At 61.9% G+C, this 21,698-nt stretch overlaps 10 protein-coding genes across 10 annotated transcripts in view; 4 read left to right on the top strand and 6 right to left on the bottom strand.

Moving 5' to 3' along the window:
- LMJF_28_2730 (conserved hypothetical protein) overlaps positions 1–1,441 on the top strand; it is a gene marked incomplete at both ends in the record, with an annotated part of 1,812 nt that extends 371 nt beyond the window's left edge. Inside the window, one exon of the mRNA XM_001684507.1 lies at positions 1–1,441. This exon is cut by the window's left edge and continues 371 nt beyond it. Within this exon, the coding sequence (XP_001684559.1) occupies positions 1–1,441 (1,441 nt within the window).
- Positions 1,442–2,093: 652 nt separating this feature from the next.
- Positions 2,094–2,462, top strand: LMJF_28_2720 (conserved hypothetical protein; the record flags this gene model as incomplete). Its single annotated transcript, XM_001684506.1, has 1 exon — positions 2,094–2,462. The coding sequence occupies one exon, from the start codon at positions 2,094–2,096 to the stop codon at positions 2,460–2,462; it is 369 nt and encodes a 122-aa protein (XP_001684558.1).
- A 724-nt stretch (positions 2,463–3,186) lies between these two features.
- LMJF_28_2710 (conserved hypothetical protein) lies at positions 3,187–4,047 on the top strand (the record flags this gene model as incomplete). The annotated part of the gene is made up of 1 exon (XM_001684505.1): positions 3,187–4,047. The coding sequence occupies one exon, from the start codon at positions 3,187–3,189 to the stop codon at positions 4,045–4,047; it is 861 nt and encodes a 286-aa protein (XP_001684557.1).
- A 548-nt stretch (positions 4,048–4,595) lies between these two features.
- LMJF_28_2700 (hypothetical protein) lies at positions 4,596–5,987 on the top strand (the record flags this gene model as incomplete). The annotated part of the gene is made up of 1 exon (XM_001684504.1): positions 4,596–5,987. The coding sequence occupies one exon, from the start codon at positions 4,596–4,598 to the stop codon at positions 5,985–5,987; it is 1,392 nt and encodes a 463-aa protein (XP_001684556.1).
- Positions 5,988–6,642: 655 nt separating this feature from the next.
- LMJF_28_2690 (conserved hypothetical protein) lies at positions 6,643–7,755 on the bottom strand (the record flags this gene model as incomplete). The annotated part of the gene is made up of 1 exon (XM_001684503.1): positions 6,643–7,755. The coding sequence occupies one exon, from the start codon at positions 7,753–7,755 to the stop codon at positions 6,643–6,645; it is 1,113 nt and encodes a 370-aa protein (XP_001684555.1).
- Positions 7,756–8,348: 593 nt separating this feature from the next.
- Positions 8,349–9,596, bottom strand: LMJF_28_2680 (cytochrome oxidase assembly protein-like protein; the record flags this gene model as incomplete). Its single annotated transcript, XM_001684502.1, has 1 exon — positions 8,349–9,596. One exon carries the CDS (start codon positions 9,594–9,596, stop codon positions 8,349–8,351), a length of 1,248 nt encoding a protein of 415 aa, XP_001684554.1.
- Positions 9,597–10,548: 952 nt separating this feature from the next.
- LMJF_28_2670 (putative protein phosphatase 4 catalytic subunit) lies at positions 10,549–11,472 on the bottom strand (the record flags this gene model as incomplete). The annotated part of the gene is made up of 1 exon (XM_001684501.1): positions 10,549–11,472. The coding sequence occupies one exon, from the start codon at positions 11,470–11,472 to the stop codon at positions 10,549–10,551; it is 924 nt and encodes a 307-aa protein (XP_001684553.1).
- Positions 11,473–12,908: 1,436 nt separating this feature from the next.
- Positions 12,909–13,349, bottom strand: LMJF_28_2660 (conserved hypothetical protein; the record flags this gene model as incomplete). Its single annotated transcript, XM_001684500.1, has 1 exon — positions 12,909–13,349. The coding sequence occupies one exon, from the start codon at positions 13,347–13,349 to the stop codon at positions 12,909–12,911; it is 441 nt and encodes a 146-aa protein (XP_001684552.1).
- A 2,686-nt stretch (positions 13,350–16,035) lies between these two features.
- On the bottom strand, positions 16,036–17,682 carry LMJF_28_2650 (putative membrane-bound acid phosphatase; the record flags this gene model as incomplete). Its single annotated transcript, XM_001684499.1, has 1 exon — positions 16,036–17,682. One exon carries the CDS (start codon positions 17,680–17,682, stop codon positions 16,036–16,038), a length of 1,647 nt encoding a protein of 548 aa, XP_001684551.1.
- A 1,161-nt stretch (positions 17,683–18,843) lies between these two features.
- LMJF_28_2640 (putative molybdenum cofactor biosynthesis protein) lies at positions 18,844–21,132 on the bottom strand (the record flags this gene model as incomplete). The annotated part of the gene is made up of 1 exon (XM_001684498.1): positions 18,844–21,132. One exon carries the CDS (start codon positions 21,130–21,132, stop codon positions 18,844–18,846), a length of 2,289 nt encoding a protein of 762 aa, XP_001684550.1.
- Between the last annotated feature and the right edge of the window lie 566 nt (positions 21,133–21,698).

The following is a 21,698-nucleotide window of genomic DNA, read 5'->3' as shown; positions in this document are numbered from 1 at the left end:
CAAACTGCCGACGATGGACAAGGATCGCGCACGCCTGCTCGCATCGCTGCGAAGCTCCGCTGTGGCAGAGCGGAGAAAGAGCTTCTTTCGCGCGCAGCCTATCAGGCCAACCCCAGGGGCAGGCCCCAGGTACGTTCAGGCTGCTCCAGGCGTGCCGACCCGCGTGGTGCTGCGCGAGGCCCGTCACAGCCTTGACCTTAGTGAAGGTACGCTGCTGCTGGCTCACCCGCTCTCCTCGGCTCACGTGGACCGGCGCGTGATGATGATCACGGAGTGTACCCCCATTCTGACGAGCGCCCTTGTGCTGGATCTGCAGTTCACATACCCGCTGTCTCGTGGCAACTCTATGTTCCCGGAGGTTTTCTGGGGCCATGACGTATACGATGGCGGCTTCAGCCAGATCGGCTTCACAATGCCGCCGACGGCTCAGATTGCGGTGCTGCACACGCTGGAGTCCCGTGACACCGTCGCAGGCCGCAGCGCGTCACCCTTGGGTGAGTCGTCGGTGATGAGCTGGCTGAAGTGGAAGGGCCCGCCAAGCACCAGCGGCGCCGGCGTCAGCCATGCGGCATCCACGTCAGCGGCAAGCTGCTCGCCTGAAGCTGCCCAAAAGCATGAGCTGTTTTGCCGCCCACTCATCTGTGGCGGGGTGCTGGACGACGGCGCTCGTGAGCCCACGCTCTACCTCTCCAAAGCTGAGGCTCTCCCATACCTCGCGGAGCTCGTCGAGGGGCAGCCGCGGTCTTCGCTGCGCGTTTACTGGGGGAACATGCGCTGGACGACGAGCCAGCTCGAGGCGGAGGTGGCGAATGGGCATTGGATGGCGGTGAAGACGTCACCCAGCTTCTTCCGCGCGTACGCTCTGTCCGCCACGAGCGACGATGCGGTCGAACGCTTCCCAACGGCGGCGCAGCTCGCGGAGGCGAAGCAGCTGCGGGAGAAGCGCTATGGGGCAGATATCACCCCTCCGCAAGTGTTCCCGCCAGACCAGATCATGCGCCGTCGCGAGTGTCTTTGGGACCAGATTATGTTTGCCTTGGGCGGGGAGTACGCAGCACTGGTGGGGTGCTCCAACCCGTTCTCCGACAGTCCACGGTGGTCGTCACTGCAAATTTTGGCACCGCATATGTCGCCGCTCCCCCTTTCCACTGAGGCCGCCGAAACGGCCGCAGCGGCAGAAGCGGGCGTCGTTGCCGCTGCCGATGAGGCGATGGCCAGCGAAGTTGTCCTCGACGAGGACGCAGACGAGGGCGATGACCACGACGGCGAGGATGAGCTTGACGAAACCGTCTTCGTGCCCGGCAGTCCGAATATTCTGGAGCGCCACACGACCGATGCAGAGACCGAGCGAGAGGGCGACAGGGATGAGGCACCCTCAGCATCGCTGCCGGCCACGAAGAGCAGCGGCAACCACAAGGACGGCGACGACGGCGCCTCGTAAGCACACGTCTTCCCGCTTGTGTGGATGTGTTTCATGTGTGCGTGTGTGTAAGTGTTCCCGACTGACAATGATATCTTTCACTTATTCTGCATACCCCGACACCCAGTGAGACAGAGTGAAACCAGATACGATACGCGTGCGGCGTTACACACGGACACACTGGGCACTCGCCTCGTTGCGACTGAGACGCCTCACTGATGTGTCACGACTCGGGAGACGGACTGGGGAGGGCGACACGGTCCGCAGCTGTGCTACACTGTGCACGTGTATGCGTGGGCGTTCGTGTATGCGCCTTCTGCCACGTACGCCATCGCCGTCCGTCTGTCCGTCTGAGCACCACCGCTGCGTCGGTTTACACGGGCGCGGCACCCCTCATGCACGAGCAAGCGAAACACGCACACACTCACTCATGTACTCAGAAGGATACGCGTCTCCGCCACCCTTCCAGTAGGTGACGGCCGCCAAGGTCGTCACCTATATCGTGGGAGATGAAGATCACTGTTGTGCTCCCTGTGCCCATTCACCCGACCCTCTCCTTCCCTCCCTCCCTCCCTCATGTATTTTGGTGTATCTCGCAGTTCTGCTGTCGCCGACTGGAGCCAGCAAGCACGCACACACAGACACACACACACAGGCCAGCATACTCATACGAATGAACACTACAACGGAGAAGGTGACAATCAACTTTAACACATCACGCTTCGGTGTGAAGGTGGCCGACGGCAGCTTCGACCCCGACACAACGATCGGCGAGGTCCACGCAAGGCTGCGCAAGAAGCTCGTCAAGGCGAAGGCAATGGCGGTACCGGTGGCCAGTGGCGGATCGGAGGGGTCGGCAGCGATCGGCAACTCTACCGTCACAAGTGGTTCCGGCGCCACTTTCATTTTCGTGCGCAACGGCACCGAGGCCTTCATACCCGCACCGGAGCAAACCTTGCAGACTCTGCTGGACATGTACGCGACCGCTCCGGAGGCGCGCAGGCTCTACGTCACCATAGACCCCGAAGTCTTCAGCGGGTGATCATAGCGCGTCAGCAGGGGGCACGCGACACGCCTTTTGCCCTCCGCCCTCATGTGGTGAGCACCTGCCACGGTGTGGCGTGGATGCGCCTCAGATTTGTCTGCTGCCGGCTGCTCTCGTCTCCCGTGATGCTGCTTCGAACATCGTCGACGTTTCCGCTGCCGCCGAGCAGAAGCGTCATTCTACCTCTGTGTGTGGCAGGGGTGTACACCCGGTCGCTGTGTGCGTCGCCCCTCCTCTCCCATCCCCACGGCCTCATTGGCTTGACTGAGCGGCGTGCGTGGAATCACGGTGAAGGCTCAAAGTGGTGCCACATATGAAACCCTCTCCCGGAACAACAGCCGTCAACGCAACACCTCTGTTTGGACTTGTGCAGGGGAAGCGCCCGTTGTATTCCTGCGAGGTGTCTCCCTGTAGAGCGTGTGTGCGCCGGCGTCAGTGACAGGCGCCGTGTGCCTTCTCCATGGGTGTGTCGCTCGTCATGTGTGCCCTCCCTGCCCGTGGCTGTAGCGCGAAAGACGCACGCACACGCGTGCATGTATGTGCTCGCGCGCGCGCACACACTTCATCTTGCTTTGTTCTGCTCCGCTCTGCCTCTTCTCGCCGTCGTCCAACCAGAAGCGCAGCTGGTGCTTGCTTGCGCAGGTTCCCACTTTCTGTCAGTGCGTGTGGGTGTGTGCATTGCCCACCCACCTCCGCCTGACTTGAACAGCTTCGCTAACGCATGCGTTTTGTGTTCCGCCGATTGCTGCCGGCGTCGACGGCGGCCGTGGCGGCACCGCCGTCTCTGCTGTCGATGCGAGGGGCCCCGTCCTTTGTTCACCCGCCTGCAGAGGAAGCCATCGGCAAAGACGTTAGGGCCACACCAGCGAACTGGGTGACGGCGTACGTGCTGCCAGAGGTGATCACAGAGCAGGAGGAGAAGACGCTTCTGGACTTCTCGGAGCCCTGGTTTGAGCGGCTGAGCTACAACGATGGCCACATGGACGGCCTCATCCACCACTACAAGGAGTTCTACCGCTCGTACGCTGCCATCACGCAAGCAGCAGAGACAGGCAGCGATGCTGGCCTGAACATGCCACACGCGAACCTCGAGGTCGATCTCCCACTTGTCTCCGAAGCCCTTGCCCGGGCGCACGACCTTGCACAGACGTATCTGCCGTGTATCCCCATCGACGATCGAGTGCACTTCTTACGGCTGGCGGGGAGCGGTTTCATTCGAGCCCATGTAGACGAAAGCCGCAACTCAACTGGCATTGTCGCCGGCTTGTGTCTGAACGCTGGCCGCGTCATGACGCTCACGCACCCGGCGTATCCCGGCGAGCGCGTCGAGCTGATGCTGGCGCCGCGCTGTTTGTACATCTTGATTGGACGAGCCCGATACGACTGGGCGCACAGTGTCGACTGGGTCGGCGACGATGATGAGCACATCCGCCGTATCCAGAAGAGCCTCGCTGTCGAGGGCACGCCAATACGCTTCGATGGCGCAGAAACGCCGTATCGCCGGTCTGACCGCACCGCGATTATCTTCCGGGGTGTGTCCCCCATGACTCTGCTTGTCAGGCGTATGCGACAGAGGGGTTGAGAAGAGAAGGCAATCGTACGAGGCTGCGGCGCGGGTCCTCGTGATCCTGTTGACGTCTCCTCTGTGTGTGCGTGGAACGCTGTCTTTGCCCTCTGACTAGCGTCTTGAAAATATCTTTTTTTATATCACACTGGAAGAAAACCTCGAGTGTGCGCGCGTGCATGTGTGGGTCCCTGCACGCCGGCCAGGACGCCCTTCGCTGTGCGCGCACACCGCGGCAACGCCCCGCTACGCGAAAGCACCGCTGCTCACGTGAGAACTGTCCAGGGCGCATACACTTCACCTCCTCCCGCTTGTGTATGGGTATGCGTCATACTTCCCCCGTCACCGTTTCTCACCACTCTGCCTATTTTCCTCTCTCTCTCATGTGTGTCAGGATATCGAGCGGAGAACTGTCATTCATTCTTGTGTGTGTGTGTGTGTGTGTGTGTGTGTGTGTGTGTGTGTGTGCGTGTGCTTGTCTTCGAGCTTTTGAGCAACTCCTTCCTTAGATCACGCTTGCTTTGTGGGCTGTGTCCGCCCATCTCCCTTCTCCATTGAACACCGGCATGAGTGCAATGGTGTTGTCGATCGGTATCCCGCCACAGGAGCGTGTGCGGCTCTGCGCGGTGGCGGCGGCAGATGTCTGCCAGCGAGCCGTCGCCCACATGAAAGCGGCGGCGCAATGCGAGGCGCACGACGCCGCCGCCGAGCCGTACATCCGCGCCGTGTATGTGCACCGTGCTGATTCCGTTGCACCGGAGCGCGTTGCCGTTGCGTCAGGAAGCGAATGCGGCTCCTACCTGCGAGAGACGCTACGGGCCACCGTTGCCGGCATCGGGGCGCCGTCCGTCGCCTGCTGGCTTACCGTGATGCTGAAGGATACCTGCATCCTGCAGCACGCCGTGTTTGCCATCTCCCCTAACTCGAAGGAGCCGCTAAAGATGATGTCGCCAGTGCTGGCACAGTTCGATGGCGCAGCGCTCTCGGCTGGTGCGCGGCGCTGGTCCCTGTTGTCGGCGCATGCGCCGGGGCGTTCCACGTCTGATGGAAACGTGTACACGCCGCGCAACGAGCAGCCCGCTGCCAGGGTAATTACTCCGGCCCCAGCGGCGGAGGCAGGCCCGCCACTGTCCGCCACGCGCAGGCGCTCCCTCGGCACCGTACCCTGCTCGCACTCGGCCCGCACCTCATCGAAGACCATGGCCGCGGCCGTTCAGCAACCGCAGTCCCATGCCCAGTTGGCGCCTCCGCCAGAGACGCAGCGGCGCCAGCAGCAGCCGCCCCGCAACGTGTATGAGCAGCTCGAGAAGTATCAGACAGACACGCCGCGCGAGCGAGCGAGCAGCAGCCGCCGCTCTTCGCGCGCCGCGCCGCCACCGGATGAGGACGCCGCGACACCGCACCTCTCTCAGAACACCGATGCGGCGGCACCTCGCCTTGGTGGCCCGGGCCGCAAGGCTTCCACTTCGTCACACCCCTCCTCGTCCGTCCGCTCGCGTCAGCAGAGCGCCGTAGACCACAGCACCGGCGTCTACTCCGCAAGTAACACGAGCGACGCCGCGGCGCTCGCTCGACCCGACTCTCAGCAACCGCCCTCCGGCGCACAGCCGCAGCCCGGGTCCCATCCACCGCTGTCGGGCGTGTCTGCTGAGCGACCGGTGTGCCGGCCAAGCGCCGTCTCTTCCACCTCCGCCGCGGAGAACTTTGGCCGCCCCCAGGCGCCGCCGCCAAACGCGGATGATCCCACGTGTGGCTGCCCGCGCACGGACTTGGCTGTGCCGAGTGATAGACAGCAGTGGGGTGATTGGGCCTTCCGCACAGGCTACTCTCCACGCCGCGAGGAGCTTTGGGAGATCGCCGATGCCGTGATGACGCACAACTACTACGACCAGATTATCGAGAACGTTGGCGAGCCGCCGTGCGACGGGAGGGTGAGCTCGCGCAGAAACAAGTTCTGATGCAGCAGCCTTGCGCTGCCGTCTTCCTCCGCACCTCCGCTTGCATCGCCCGGATGTCTCTTTTCACCCCCTTCCCACACAGTGACGGGTGTCGTCGTCGCTACGTCAAGCCGGGGTGTTTGTTTTTTTCTCTGTTTCCTCCACTCCGAAACTGCGCGTCGTCCTTTTCGTCTATCGCTTCGTTTGTATCAAGCGGAGGAAGTCTGTGTGCTGCGCCTCCCACATATTGACCCCCCCCTGCACCTCTACACCCGCCTGCGAATCCCCCCCTCGCCTCCCAGCGACCTCGTTGCGCATGCTCGCCCCCACCGCGGCCACACCCACGCGCGCACGCCCCGCTGGGGCGCCGCGCCCGGGAACCTCCGGCCACCACCCCGCCCTCCCCCCTTTCACTTTACCACCTCCTAAGGCGCCGACCGGGAAGCGCGCTTGCCTCGCATGGCCTAAGGGGGAGAAGGTGGGGCGTTGGCGGTCGGGTCCAGAAGGGGTGGGGCGTTCGGTAAAGGGGGGGTCGCTGGGGCTTTGCCGGGCTGGGCTGGGGGGGGAGGGGGGCGGGGGCGGGCCCCACTGTTTCGAGCTTTTTTCTTCAACCGGAAGGAGGGGGACACACACACACACACGGGAAAGCAGGATGCTAGCCATGAAATTGGCGATATCAATACGCGGGCGGTCCTCTCGTGCGGGGCTGGTGCGGATTCGTAAAAGAGCGGCTCTTCGCCGGCCGCATCGGGATGTACTTGGAGTGGAAGAGGCTCTGCTGCCGCCGCCGCGCCACCTGCACCGAGGACAGGTTTGCCCGCCGCAGGCCAGTCAGTTCGAACGGCCGGTCAGACGTGTTCAGCTTGCGCACCATACTGAAAATGACAAAGAGGAAGAGCACTGAGACGTTGGGGGACACCATCGTCCACGTCTTGCCAATCGACGCCAGCAAAATCTGCACTGGCTGCACGCGCGTCTTGCAGACCCCCTCGGAGTCCACATAGTAGCCGGGCGCGCATGCAGCGCAGTTTTCACCGGCGTAGTAGCCATGCGAGCGGTTCGCAAAACAATTGCACACGCCGCCAGTCGCGGAGCTGCTCGAGGGTTCGACGTTGTGCATGGCGCAACATCCATGGCCGCTGCACTCAGTCCGCGGGTCACACAGCGCCCCCGTGTACGTGCGGGGGCAAGTGTCTGGGCCTGTCTTGTTAATGGTGAATAGCCGTCCAGTGCAGGTCAGGCAGGTGTACAGGAGCGTGCCGTTGTCGCTGATGGTGCATCTGCTTGCCTGCTGGCTGTCGCAGAGGAACGGTGGCATGACAGTGCAGTTGGTGGGGCACACGCCAGTGCTAGGCAGGCATTGTTCACCATCAGGGTACGATGAGAAGAAGCCATCCCACCGGCACGTGTGCTTTGATGGCGCTGAGGACGAGGATATCGCCATTGACGGCGACAATTGGGTCGACCACGCTCGCGAGGAGTCCCATTCAGGGAGCGATGACGACGACTGCTGCTCGCTTCCGCCAGGTGAATCGGTGTGACGACTGATGACTAGCGGTGCAACGCCGTTGCATACACACGCGAAGAAGTGTTCGCTCCACGCACCAACCGTGACGATTCCGCCAGCGCCGCCAAAGAGCCCGTTGCACCACTCCAGCGCAGCCTCCACCGTGGCGGGGCACGGCGCCGATCCGAATAGCGCCGCCGCCGGTGCACCGCCGTGCACCACAAGCAGCGCTATCACCGACGCGAGAACAGTGTAGAAGAGCGGGCGGTGACGGCGCGCCATTCGCCCTTGTGTAGGATGGGCAGAGGAAGAGAGAGAGAGAGAGAGAGACCGCGTGTATGCGTGGGTATGGGCAGTGGTCAGCAGAACCGGTGCTCGCGCTTCGATATGCGATGCTGTTGCGTGCCACACTAACCTTCCACAAGTAACACAAAGGAAAAGGGAAGGAGAAAGGCCAGGCGGTGCCTGCGGGCGTGTGTTGAGACATCGGTGGTGAGGTAGGCTGCCGCTGATGTGGTGGGCATTGTGCAGCACAAAACCCGGCCGTCTACCCCGGCGGCGCTGCCTCTTCAGACGCTGGCGAGCATCGTGAAGGCGTAAGGTGAAGAGGCAACGTCGAGTGTCCACGACACCCTGTCGTGGTTGGCGGCCGCTGGAAAAGACATGCAGGCGCCCTCAGCGCTGTTCATTCATCTTGCATTCACGACTACTTCATTGGACGGTATGTGGCACGAGCAACGGCGCTTCATAACCCTCCCCCCTCGTCTAGGTTCGAGAGCGATGGGGGCGCACATCCCAGCCGCCCCCACCCACCCAACCCCTACAGAAGCTCTGTGCCCAGACGCACACACACACACACGCACGCACGCGGTTGCCTAGGCGAGCACGACCCCACGACTGCCCACCACTGCGCACATGCGAATCAGAGTAGTGAGAAGTATCAGCGCACCCATCTGGTGAGACACGGCGACGGGGACGTACACCGTCGACATCACCGTCCACATGCCAAGACTGACCTGGAACAGCAGAGCCGTGTTCACAAACATGAGGTTGCGGAAGACGGGCGGCGGAATGAAGCCGCGCCGCCGCGACGCGGCCACGTTCAGTCCCGTGATCGTCAGAAAGGTCGCGCCGGCCATGACGCGGTGGGTCGTCTGCACCATCGAGTGGTTCTCAAAGAAGTTGCGCCACGTCGGCTCAAGGGCAAAAAGATGATCAGCTGGCGGGAAGACGCCGCCAGCCATCCAGGGAAAGTCGTCGTTGTACAGGAGCCCCGCATCGAGTCCAGCCACAAAGGCGCCTGAGATGGCCGTCACAAACATCATGGCAAAGGACATCCGCAGCCACAGCTGCACCTTGGCCATGCGAGGGAAGGGTGCCATGACCGGCAGCTTCAGCCCGTAGCCCATGCGCAGCATGAAGGAATAGATAGTGAAGGCGAGAATGAGGTGGGCGGCGAGGCGGTAGGCGGACACGGTCGCCTTCTTGCGCTCCTCCAGCAGCTTGTTGTCCAGCCCGCTTGTGACCATGTACCACCCCATGAACCCCTGGGCAGCACCCAGGCCCAGGATGCCGACGAGGCCAGCCAGAAACTTGCCGTTGCCCTTGAAGTAGCCGCGGCCGGCGTAGTAGAGCAGCGGGCCGCCAAAGACGAGGCCGAGGCCGCGCGCGAGCACGCGGTGTGCCCACTCCCAGAAGAAAATGAACTGAAACTCCCTCAGCGTCATGTTCGGCTTCTGCTTGAACTCGGGAAATTCTTGGTAGTGGCGGAACTCCTTGTCCCACTCCTCATCCGTCAGCGGCGGGCGCACGCCGCTAATCGGCTTCCACTCCACCAAGGACAGCCCACTCTCCGTCAGGCGCGTCACCCCGCCCAACCAGACAACGGCACCCACGCATGCGGCGCTGATGTACAGCCAGTGGGCAACGGACCGGTTATGCGGTGGTGCTACCCAGGGCTTGGCGGCAGCGGCGGTCTCGTCGGCAGCGGAGAGATGGAACTTGGTTGCCGCGAATCGCGAGGGGCACCGCTGTGCCCAGTACATGCCGAACCGCGATGGCAACCGACGAGCCGAGGCGGATGCCGCGGCGCTGACCACGTAGCGGGCAGTGAAGCGTTGCATGTTGGCAGACCCTCCCTATAGAGAAATTCGAGGCACCGGACAGAGTAGAGAGGCGTCGGTGGTACTGTTGGTGCTGCGGCAGTGCGCGCGTGCGTGTGTATGCGCGTAAGGAATGGCTAAGGCGTGCGAAAAAGAGAAGAGAGAGAGGCGAGGAGGTCGAGTGTGCGTGAATAGCAACTTGCGCTCGTCCTGGTGCCCGAGAAGGGCGGAGACGAGACGGTAGGTCTCCGTAGGTCTGAAGAGGAGAGGAGGGAAAGAAACGTCCCTGTGAAGTGGGATCACAGGGTGTCACTGCTTTATCCGTGGGTGTGCGTGCCCGAGCATATCTATGTGCTCCGGCGTCACACGCGCATGGGGGAGCGAGGGATCGGCATGTGTGCGACGGCGTGTACAGGGCAAGAACAGAGAGAAAGCGGGGCTTCAGAGAAGTGTACGGATACAGTCCTGCAGCGCCCGTACACAGGTGCAGCAATGCGCTGCCGAAAATTGGGCAAGAGAGAAGGGGAGCGCGCGCGCACTCGAACGCGCACGCATACGCAGGCGTAAACACGGCTGAGACGGCCTCATCAGTGAAGCACGCGCCTTCTCTTTCCCTTTGCGAGCGTGTATCGCCCCAGTGGGAGACCCGAGCGATCCCGACGCTGACAAGCGCGCACTACGAGGTCGTCGTATGCGCACCTTCACAGGACACGCTGCAGCGGCTGCTGCAGCGGCGGTGGAACGAACGGGAGGGGGGGGGGAATGTGGATCAGTAACAGGGAAGGAAAGTCGGACGCACGCGAGGCAAAGAGAGGGCACACGACAGCGTCGCGGAGGCTCGCACCGCCACTACCAAGTGAAGAAACCGACAAGCTACCACACACGTTACACAGATACGTGCGTCAGCGCGTTCGCCCGACGCCAGAGACCTCTCAATCACCTTGACTAACACCCCATCGTCTTCCGTGCCCAATCACAGGAAGTACTCGGGTGGGGGCTGCTTCGCGAGATGGCCGCGCACATCGGCGGTGGCTGCGGTGAAATACACAACGTTTCGATCCGTCTTGGAGTGCTCGCCCACCTCGAGGATAGAGGCGACGTTACCACACCGGTAGCAGTAGTTTGGGGCTGACCACACCGTGCAGCAGTTGCTATCAAACATCGACTTGTACCCCTCCAGCACCAGCTGATGCGCACGTGCAATGAGACTGAGACCGTTTCGGTGATTGAAGCTCTTGGCGACATCGCCACCAAAGACAAAACCCGCGCCGCGCTGGCTTACGCTCCACCCCTCTATGTCCTCCGGGTCCGACCAAAGCAGGTCGCTCATGGGGCCCTCGTGCGGTACCTCCTGCTTGCGGTCCAGCACACGCACTTCATCGAGCGTGCCAATCTGCGGACTGAGGCCGCCGTGCACACAAAAGATGTCCTCCTCTACTACTGCACCAAGTGGCATGTAGTCAAACAGCTCCGTGCACAGCCGCCACACGTTCGCGCAGCCGTACTTGCGGTAGCACTCATCGTAGAAGCCATACACCTGCGTAATCTGGCGCGACTCGTGATTACCACGCAACAGCGTGATGCGATCGGGGTAGCGCGCCTTCAGCAGCAGTAGCAGCAGCAGCGTCTCCACACTGTGGTAGCCACGGTCGACGTAGTCGCCCATGAAAACATACGACGTCTCTGGCACTCGCCCGCCCTTGCTGAAGAGCTCCAACAAGTCGGAGAACTGACCATGGATGTCGCCGCAGAGCGTGACGGGGGCGTAGATGGTCTCTATGTTGCCCTCCTCTAACATGAGGTCCTTGCAACGACTACACAGCTGCACCACCTGCTCCTCCGTGAGCAGCTTACCCTCGTACATCGCCTCCAGCTGCTGGTTCAAATCGCTCGACATGGTTCACCTTCAACACGGGGCAGGGGAAGGGAGGAGGTGTACGCTCTTGCGTGGGTGAGGGGGTGTACCGCACGTGCAACTCGTCGGGCAGCCTTCTTGCCCTTCGAACCCCAGGGCGTGTCGATGTGAATAGAGAGATGTCTGCGTGTGTTCGACTGATAAAAGCAAGGGAGGGAGGGAGGAGGCGGCGACGACGCAGGTGGCTTGCACGCAGACACGCACGTACTGCCGTCGTCTCTACTTATCTGAGTATCTCTCTCTCTCACACACACGTGCACGACTACACAATGACCAACAACACACGAGAAAAGGAGAAGCAACAGCAGTGAAGGCACATGTGCGGCGATGGGCCCCCGCGTGTGCGTGGGAGGGAGTGAGGAAGGGAGGGAAGGAAATATGGCGATAAGGAACGAGGGCAGGAAAGGGGGTGGCAGAGACTGGGATGGGGGGGAGGAGTGAAGAGCATCTGGCGTCGTTTCCCTCCCTCTTTCCACCGCCTTTTGGTGGCCCACCGAGTAGCGCCTCACACGTCGGGGGGGGGGGGGGAGCAGGGACGTGAAGGAGGGCGTCGCTTCCGTACTGCGCTCTATACGGACCTGTGTGCGTCGATGGCGCGCCTTCATGCTGGATGGATCTTCCTTAAGCGGGGGGTAGAGAGCACGGCGTTACGCAGGGGAGATTGTACGGTTGTGCCTGTGTGTGAGGAGGGGGAGGGGGTATGATGGTATGCGTTTACGTGTGCTGTGTAGCGCCACGCCGCGCCGCCCGTCGCACACAGCCATGCCTACAGATGTATACAGAGACGCAGAGAAGGGCACCGTCTACAGAGAGATTGGAAAAGCAAAGGAGTAGTTCAGCACCGAAACACGGATGCGCACACGTATACACCGAACGGAGGAGGGAGTGGGGGGTCGAGGACAAGAGTCAGGACAGAGGGAGGGGGAGTGAAGACAAGAATCAAAAGCTGCATCATGCGGCGTATGCATGTTTTGCAGCTTCCATAATGCCGCCTCCTAAGTTAGGTCGTTCACTTGAGTTTCTGCACCATCGCCCCCCGCCGCCCTTTCCTCTCCGGCGTCATGGGTTCGACACCCACACGGCCTTCGACGCACAGCGCCCACGCTACATAAAAAACGAAGAAAGGAGAAAGAAGTCAGCACTGTCCGCGTCGTGTGGAATGTGTCCGCAAACAACTCAGCAGCGCCGCGACAATAAGAAGCAGAGATTGCGGGTTTGTGTATTTGCGGTTCGAAGAGGTATGGGGGTGCGCCGGTGTTTGTCATCACACGCCACACACACATTATATACATACACATGTGTATAATGTGTGTGTGGTGTATGATGACAGACGGCATGGACAGGCACATGGCAAAGAGAGGGGGAGGGAGGAGGGTGTGGGGAGGGACAACGACTCGCCCACACGTGTTTTGGCGGGCTTACGACTGCTGCGTGGGCCGGAATATGATGGAGGTGCTGTTCACGCAGTGCCGCTCATTCGGTGGTGGGTTGCGGAAGCCCTCCCCACGGAAGACGTGCCCAAGGTGGCTGTTGCACACGTTGCAGACAATCTCAACACGGCGGCCGTCCCTGTCCGGCTGCTCGCGCACCCGCTTTGGGATGCAGTCGTAAAACCCAGGCCAGCCACAGCCGCAGGCGAATTTCATGGAGGACAGGTAAAGCGGTGTCTTGCACCCGGCGCACACGTACTCCCCCTCGTCGAAGACGTCGTCGTACTTCCCACCGACGGGGTCAGTGCCCTTCTCGCGCAGAATATGGTACTCCTGTGCTGTGAGGATACGCCTCCACTCCTCATCGCTCATGTCCTTTGACCCATCCTTCTCCTGCGGCCCAGCGCAGTTCGTCAGTGGCGTGGTCATGCAGAAGCGAAACTGCCGACGTTGATAGAAAACACCGGCGCCGCCAGCGTCAACGCAGTTGGACGCGCTAACGAAGGAAGACGAGGTAGTCGCGCCCACAAAAACTAAGCGGGGGCGGCGCACGAACACACGCCTGTCGCGTGTCCGAGAAGCCAACGAGACGGTTGATTGCAGGGATCCTGCCACTGTCACGGGTACAGTCGTGAACGCACAGCGCGAAGAGAATAGAGAGGTTGCGCGCCAAAATGAGCGGCTTGGCATATAACGGGGGAAGGGAGAGGGGCAGTGCGACAAACAACGCAGAATGATGAGCGCCGATGAGCGAAGCCGACGCGACTGATTGGGTTCCGTGTCGGTGTGTGTGTGTGTGTGTGTGTGTGTGTGCGTGTCCGTGTGATGAGGCAATGATGGCAGCGCACCTTCGAAAAGAAAGTGACCGCTGTCGCAGGGAAGAGAGCGAGAGAATCGCCTTTGCCGAAGCGGAGGAATGCCCGAATAGAACTTGCAAGTGTGTGCCGCAAGGTAGGAGATAGACGGTTGAGATGGGAGGAAGTAAAGAGTGAGAGAAGGCAGAAGCTGAGGGACACCGCAGGGAGGGGGAGTAAGATGGAGGAAAGGGAGAACAACGAAGAGGCAGTTAGCCATGCCACGTCACAAGCACGCACAGAGAGCCCACCGCAAGTCACGCAGGCACACTCATACGGCACATGTACAGGTGGCTTCATCTATCCCTGGCAGAGCCGATGGTGGTCGTGTACGTGCGCGACCAGCCGTCCGCTGACTGAACCGTAATACCTAACGTGCGTCCTCACAGTGGAGTCGCACGTTATCAGTTGAGCACAGCCCTCCATTGCACATTGCCACGGCCGTTAAGCAGTGCGATCGGCTCCCATGCTTACGCGTCGCGATGGTGTCAGCCGAGCGAAACGCAAGGCACGCACGCACACACAGCCACGCAGCCAGAAGAGGAGAAGGAGACGCATTCCCCCCCCCCCTGTCACGCAGTAAGGAGACGCCACGAGACGTCGCGCTGACGGAACAGCACGCAGTAACCCGTAACAAGGCCATAAAGAGAACGGAAACAACGTGCGTGCGCTCTCTGAGCGAGATCCTTGTTTGAAAACAACAGCACACGCACACGCACCACTATATATATATATATATTAGATATAGGGAGATGTGTGTGTGTGTGTGTGTTTGTGTGTGCGTGCGCTCTATACATCGCGGTACTTCGGCGCGGGTGCCGCTCTCTTTCCCCCGCCCCTCCCGTGGTGATTTTAGCACCCCTGAAGCGCTTGCAGACTCCACACGGCAAACGAGTTCAGCACACACACACACACACACACAGAGACAGAGGGGGGCAAGAAAGGCACACACACGCCTGTCCGGCGATCCATCACGGGATGCGACAGAGCCGCAGCAGGTCTCCCCTTCCGCACCTTTTCCACAACGTTCGGGGAGGGCCAATGCAGCGCACAAGGGAAGGAAAGCACAACGGAACGGGAGCATGAAAGAGAACATGAGAGAGACAAAAAAAAAGGGGGGGCGAAGCGATGACACACACACACACACACACAAAAAAAAAAGATGAGCCGCAACAGCGCACGTGCAGAGGCAAAATAGAAAGCGGGAGGAAAGATCAGAGATGGGAGGCGGGCGGACATGAAGCGGTGAGGGGAGGAAGGGAGGGCCGCAAACGCCTGCTGCAGCAAGCACGTTTGCCGTACGGACTCGATATCCAGACCATAAGACGGGGGGGGGGGGGGGCTGAACAGGCCAGCTGCGCCGCGTTCTCAGGTGTCTCTCTCTCTCTCTCTCTCTCTGAGTCCTCTCAAGTCAATGTGAAACAAAAAGATAGGCGAAAAGGCCACCCTGCACGCGGGGGCAATGAGAGATGGGATACAGAGCTGACAAGCAACCAGGGGGAAGGGGGGAGGGGGGAGGGGGGAGGGAATAGGCCAGCTGATACGGCACAGAGGGGGCAACGGCGAGCGAGCCAGAGAGCGAGAGCATGAGAAGCAGCGCACAGGGGGGGGGGGCATCGCGCCCCCCTAGGCCAGGCTTCCGCGCTACGGATGCTACTCCGTCTCCCACAGGTCACTCACACCCCTCGTGTGTGCTAAGGCGTGCGTCACGCATCATTATGTGTCCCTGCTTGCATCCGCGCACAGAGGGCAGTAGGCGACCTGCATACCCTGCCAACAGGCACCCACTCACGCGACGTAGAAAGCACGACGCACGCACCCGCACACGGCCTCACAGAGACGGGAGGGGGCTTCGTATTAGGGGGCCGGGGAGCGAAAGGGAAGAGCGTGCACTTGCGTGCCTTCATGCGCACCCGCCACAGAGTTATTTTACGGCGCCCCCGTGGCCGCAGGGGGGGGGGTGACGCTAGGCAACAGGTTAGTAGCGGTGAAGGTGCGCAGCGTGTGCACAGACGTGCACGCACGCACTCCAGTCCCGCACAACATCATCGTCACCCCACACACCGCCACGCACACACGAGACGAATGAGTCAACGAAAACAAAAGTCGCATTATGTCAGGCAAACGCTCACAGGCGGGAAGGAATAGGAGGAAGGGGGAGGAGGAGGAGGAAGGGGGAGGAGGAGATCATCCACTGTGGAAGCAGCGCCACGCAGGCCGCCGGCGGCTGTGCCGGTGCACACGCGCGGGCCACGACGAACCTACAGGTCAGGACGAAGTCGCTGGTCGGGCACCACGGACTTGTCGCGGTGCCCAAAGTGGGGCGCACAGTCACCGCCGCGGCTCATCAGCGCCAGCACGATCAGCGACACCGCAACGGCAAAAAGTGCACCTAAACAGAACGTCGCGACGGAGATGCCGGCAACAGCGCCTCCAGACACTCCGGACATCTTTACCGTCAAATTCACGAGGTTATTGCTCCCATGGCTGCCCAGGTCCAGGCACGAAGCAGACGTGCACTTGCACTGCGACCCCAGCGCGGATAGAACGTAGCCGGGCGCGCACGCATACGCGGGGCACGCCGAGCGGTACAGCAAGCATGACTCGGGCAGCGCCACGGAAACGGTCTGTTCCTCCTCAGCCGTCGGGCAGTCCAGCAGAGCAGACGTCTCCTCGTCCAGCAGACACATCCCGCGCGGGTCCGTTCCCACCGTCCACGCAACATAGCGCCGGAAGTCCTCCAGCGGGCACAGGTTGTCCGTCGCAGCGTAGTTCGTCCCGTTGCTGCGCTGGCACTGCAGCTGCCACGTCGGGTCCCAGGAGAAAGTGAACCCGGTCTCGGAGGTCTGGCCAGGCCAGCCGCGCAGCACACGCACGCCATGCTCGCCGCTGCTCGCGCTCTTCACAAGCTCAAGCACCAATGTCTGCGCGTAGGGAGGCTGCATCGCGTGCACACCTTTGTCGCCCAGCGTGCCCCACACGGCTCCCAGAGAAATGTCGTGACCGCTGTAATGCATCACCTTGTATGTGTTGCGACCAGCGACAAAGTCATCGATGTTCCTCACCACCTGCTGCAGGAACGGCTGCCCGCGCCCGCCCTGCTGCACAGAGAAGGAGTTGCTGGGGTCGTAGTACCACAGCCCGCGGTAACACTCTGCGATAATCTCATGCAAGTCGTCGTACCGGGCGGCAACAGCGACTGGCAACTCGCCCACAGCGAGCTTGGCGGTGGCGATATCGTACACCATAATGACGCAGTTCAGGCGTGTCGTGAAGTTGGAACAGTAGCCCTCACTCCACAACGCCGCACCGAGATCCCTGAGCTCCGTCCAGTCGGGAAAGTAGCGGTCAATCGTGGGGTTCATGCGCGCCGACTGAGCGGCGCCTGCGTACGTGACATACAGCGCAACCCACGGCTGCGAGAAGGTGTTTAGCATCGTGTCCTGAGATGTTGGCACAGTGTGGATGGCGGGGATCAGCCGGCTCTCGTTCGGGAACATCCCAGCAAGGAACATATGCGCACTCTGCAGCGTGCGCTGCACATCCGTGGAGTGCGACTCCACAACGGTGAGATTGTAGTCCAATGACGGCAGGAACGGCTCATCCACCACGGTCGCGTCCGTGTTGTAGCGTGTGCGCAGGAAGCTGCCCACGTTCCGCATCATAATCTCACCCTGCGGGTTCAGGAACCCGCACGGCGTCGAGCCGCAGATGGCCGTTGTGTTGTGGGTTGGTATCGCGGAGCGCGAGCCGTGGCGGTGCAGCACCTGCACCTGCTGCAGTACCCACTCCACGCTGCCGCGTGAGGGGGTCGGCAGGTGCGCAACAGCCAGTAGCGCTGTCACGGCCACCAGCACGCACATCTGGCGCATGCTGTGCGGGAGAAGCGAGCGCACCACAAAGGACATCGGTGTTTGCGCGGCGAAGCAAAGAACGAGAGGAAGAAGGCGGGGCGGTGTCGGTGGCGGAGGGAGCGAGTGGGACGGAAGGGCAGAGGGCTGAAAAAGGGGAAGAGGGTCAGGGGGTGTTGGCTTTATCTGCGCACCCGCACGTGTGTGTGTGTGTGTGTGTGTGTGTGTAAAGAGAGTCAGTCGGGGATAGCAGGATGGAGGGAACAAGTCGATGCGGAGAACAGCGGAAAGGCAAGAGGGAGACGGAAGGGGTGGAAGGCAGGGGTGGTTCCTGTTTTCGTATGCTGGGAAGTCGACGGAGCAAGTCAGTGGCACGTGGGTGGCCGGCGTCAAAACCGTCGAATACCGCTCATGAGGGTGAGCCAGGACATACGTGGAGGGCAGTAGTGTTGTGGGCCAGCTGCTCTCTCTCACATTCTGTGAGACAGCGGTGCCAGTCACACACGCAAGCCCGCTCGAGTCTGCAAAATCAGCTCCTGTCTCCTCGGACAACTGTCTCCGCTCCTCCTCGCGTTCTTCGCTCACGCTCGCGGTACGCTGAGAGGAAGACGCACACGGGCAGGCAAGAGCAGGGGTACATGCAAGCACACTAATCAATTTCCCTTTGCAGCTAAGTAGCTCGAGGGCCATAACGAACCGACTAGGGAAACAACGTCAAACAAAAAGGAGCACAAGAGGGAATGACGCACGACACACACACACGACACAGAGGCAGAGGGAGAGGGAGTGACAGAGAGGTGCCGAGAGTGTGAGGCGGGGGTGGTGCGCCGACCCCGTTCGCGTCCCCCGGAACAGACGCATGCGGACACACATGAAAGGGGAGTAGCAGGAGCAACATGGACGGAGGGAGAAGGCGGAAGAGGATTGCACAGATGCTCCGCAATGGCGCGCCTCTCGCTTCCCCATCGCTGGCGCTGATGACGGCGTGCTCCTTTGCTTCGTCTTGCTATCATGTTCTCGTGTCGGATGATGGAGAGAGGGCACTGGCTGCACAGCCGCTCACGGTGGGAGGGGAGGAAGCCTTACTGAGCGCTGAATGAGTGGTAAAGCCATCATCTAATGCGGCACGACGCGTGCACCTGCGCGCGTGAATATTGCTGGTGCAGGCTGTGTGCTCCTCCTCCTCCTCCCGACCGTCCTCTCGCTGATGCTGATCGCCTACCTCCTCTTCGGTGCTGCACGCTTCAGCGGCTTCTTCAGTTTCTTGCGCGGCGGCGGTGGAGGTGTCACGTCCTCCGCCTCGTCCCCTTCGCCGTCCTCATCGATAGTCTCTGCCGCCTCCGCCTCCTCCTCCTCCACTGCGTCTTCGTGCCCTTCGTCGCCGTCGCCGTCGCCGGCGTCGTGGCGGCTCCGCTGACTGAAGCCCACATCCCAGGAGTCGTGCCGGACAGGCCGCAAGGTTCCGCCCCTCTTCGGCGCGGCTGGGCGTATCTGCTTCACCGCTGCTTTGCCACGCCGCCTTTCAGCAGCAGCAGATACGGCATTGTCGTTCTCGTCCCCTGCTGCAGTGTCGTCCTCCTCGATACCGTCATCCCTCTCCTCAGGGGCGCTCATGTCCTCGTCGTCATGATAGTCGTCCGGCTCCGCTGACGCTCGACCTTTTCTAGGTGTAACGCGCCCCGCGCGCTGCTTGCGGCCGCTGGCGCCAAAGCTGCGTGAGGGGCGCTCGATAGCGTCTTTGCCAGTCCGCCTTCCCGTCGCGCCGCCGTGGGCATGCGCTTTGCGTGTAGCTGCTGCTGCACTGCCCTTGACCGGCATGCGCGCCTCCGCGTCCGCACCTTCGTTGTCCTCTGTCGCGTCCTCGTCCTCTTCAGCGGCCGCAGCCTCATCTTCCACCTCCGCAAGGTAACGCTTGTGCCCTGTCTGGGTGCGTTTTCCAGAGACCAGCGACTTGGCGGTGATAGTGGCGGCATGGCTCTTGGGCGCCGCCGTGACCGCCGTGCTGTGCCTGCGTTTTTTGGCGGCTGCCGTCATCGCGGTCCCTTCCTCTTCGTCGACCTCATCGACTGCAGTGGATGTCGTCGTCGCCGCCTCTTCGTCAGCCTCCTCCTCCTCCTCTGCAGCTGCGGCTGCCGGCTTACCATTGTCCTCATCGTCGGCCTCGACTGCGGAGGCAGCTGCCCGGGCAGACTTCTTGGCCAACCGGCTACGATTTGATGACCGGCGGTGCTCTACCATGTCGTCTTCCTCGTCGGCCTCATCTGCCTCATGGATGCTGCCTGTAGGCTCAGGCCTGCGAGCGACTTTGGGTAACGCGGCCGTTGAGGCTGGCCCCTTGCCTGCTGAGGAGGCTTGACGATCGCGGATCATACTCGCCTTGGACGCCAGCTTCGGCCGCGCAGCCAAAACAGCAGCAGTTCCCGCAACCACCTCAGCGCCGCTGTCTGAGGACGCCGAAGGGCCCGTGCGCGTGCGTGCCCTTGTTACAGGGCTGACTGGGGTCATTGGCGCGGGGCTCGGTGGAACGAGGCGTGCATTGTCACCGTACTTGCGACGCGGGTAGAGCTCTTGCAACCTCTTCTCATGCTTTGACGAGCGCCACCACGCGTCAGCATCGCCAGGGGCAGCAGAGCCGTCGACGACGTCATGGGCGGTTGCTGTCGCAGGCGCTGGACGGCGTATCACACGCTTCGCTGCCGAGTGGTAGTCCTCCTCTTCAGCCACCTCTTCAGACGCCTCCTGGCCCTCCACTCGCGCTTGTTCCGCGTTTGCCGAGGCATGTCCATTGGCGTCCAGCGTTGCTGCCCTCGAAGTGCCGGTAGCAGTCGCGGCAGACGGCGATGCGTGCGTGGCGCCTGTAGGTGGCTGCACACCACCCCCATTCACAGCGCCGCTGATCGGCGAGAGGGCGTGGATTTCCGCTCCTCCAGAGCGCAGACCACTCTCCACGAGCGGGCGTTCAGGCTCGGACATCAGCAGTTTGGTGAAGTCATTGCGGCCGCCACGCTTGGCAAGAACGAAGGCCTCCCCCAGGCTCAAGCCATCCTCCTGTGCTCCTGGCAGGCCCTTCAACATGTCGTAGAGGGTGACACTGGCCATCATAGCCCCCGTCAGCGCCTCCATCTCCACCCCTCCTCTGTTCTCCGTGGCGACGGTGCAGAAGCAGTAGAGGACGCTGTATTCGGGCCGACTCTGCTGCGGGCCCGGCTCTGAGGTTCGGCGACGCAGCACCACCCGATGTGGCATCTGCGCCGATCGCGGCGGCTGGAGCACCTGGCGACGACGGAAGGTGAAAGAGCAGCGCTGGATCGGCGTTGGATAGCAAAAGGGGACGAGCGAGCTCACCTGCTTAACGGCGTTGGTGCCGGCCACCACGGCGGTGGCGAACAAGGGACCCTTCTTGCTCGTGTAGTATTCCTCCACGATGGAGACGGACGGAATCGCTGGCCCGCGCCCGCCGAAAGCGGCGGACGGTGGCGGTGTGGCAGGAGTCAAGAGGTGCTTCATGCCTTGCAGGTAGACATTGGTGGTGGGAGGCACGACAACGGTGGCAACAGCTGTGGCGAGGCGATAGAGAGGACGGCGAGCGGAGGCGGAGGATGAGGCAGTGGTGTCCGCAGATGCGCCGCTGAATTCACCATCTGTGGCCAGAGGCAAGGCAGCACCGCCCTTGCCAGCTTCTGCGGCGGCCGCTACTTTAGCAACGGTGGAGGTGCTGCTGCCACTGTGTGGGCCCCGCCCGCCACCGCCGCCATTGCCGCTGCCAGCGGACGATGAGCCAGAGAGCCCGGACGCCTTGGCTTGTGCGCTGCTGCGACGAGCGGAGCCTGCAGCGCCGCTTCCGCTGCTGCCAGACCTGCGCAGCGGACGCCGCAGCACGTGTCGGCGCGGTGTCGAACCCTTCGCCTTTACCAGTTGCCGCAGGCAACGATGAAGCATTTTGCCGCTAGCGCTCGTGGCCCACGCTGATGCCACCCCCTGAGCAGAGATGAAAGGAAAGACACGTGAGGCGATGCGAAAGAGGGGATGCGAAAAGGTGCAGCAGCAGCAGCAGCAGCAGCAGCAGCGGCCGC

This window comes from Leishmania major, chromosome 28, assembly GCF_000002725.2.
Source record: "Leishmania major strain Friedlin complete genome, chromosome 28".
Lineage (NCBI taxonomy): Eukaryota > Euglenozoa > Kinetoplastea > Trypanosomatida > Trypanosomatidae > Leishmania > Leishmania major.
The sequence above is the reverse complement of the archived record's forward strand: the minus strand, read 5'-3'. Positions and strand labels throughout refer to the sequence as shown.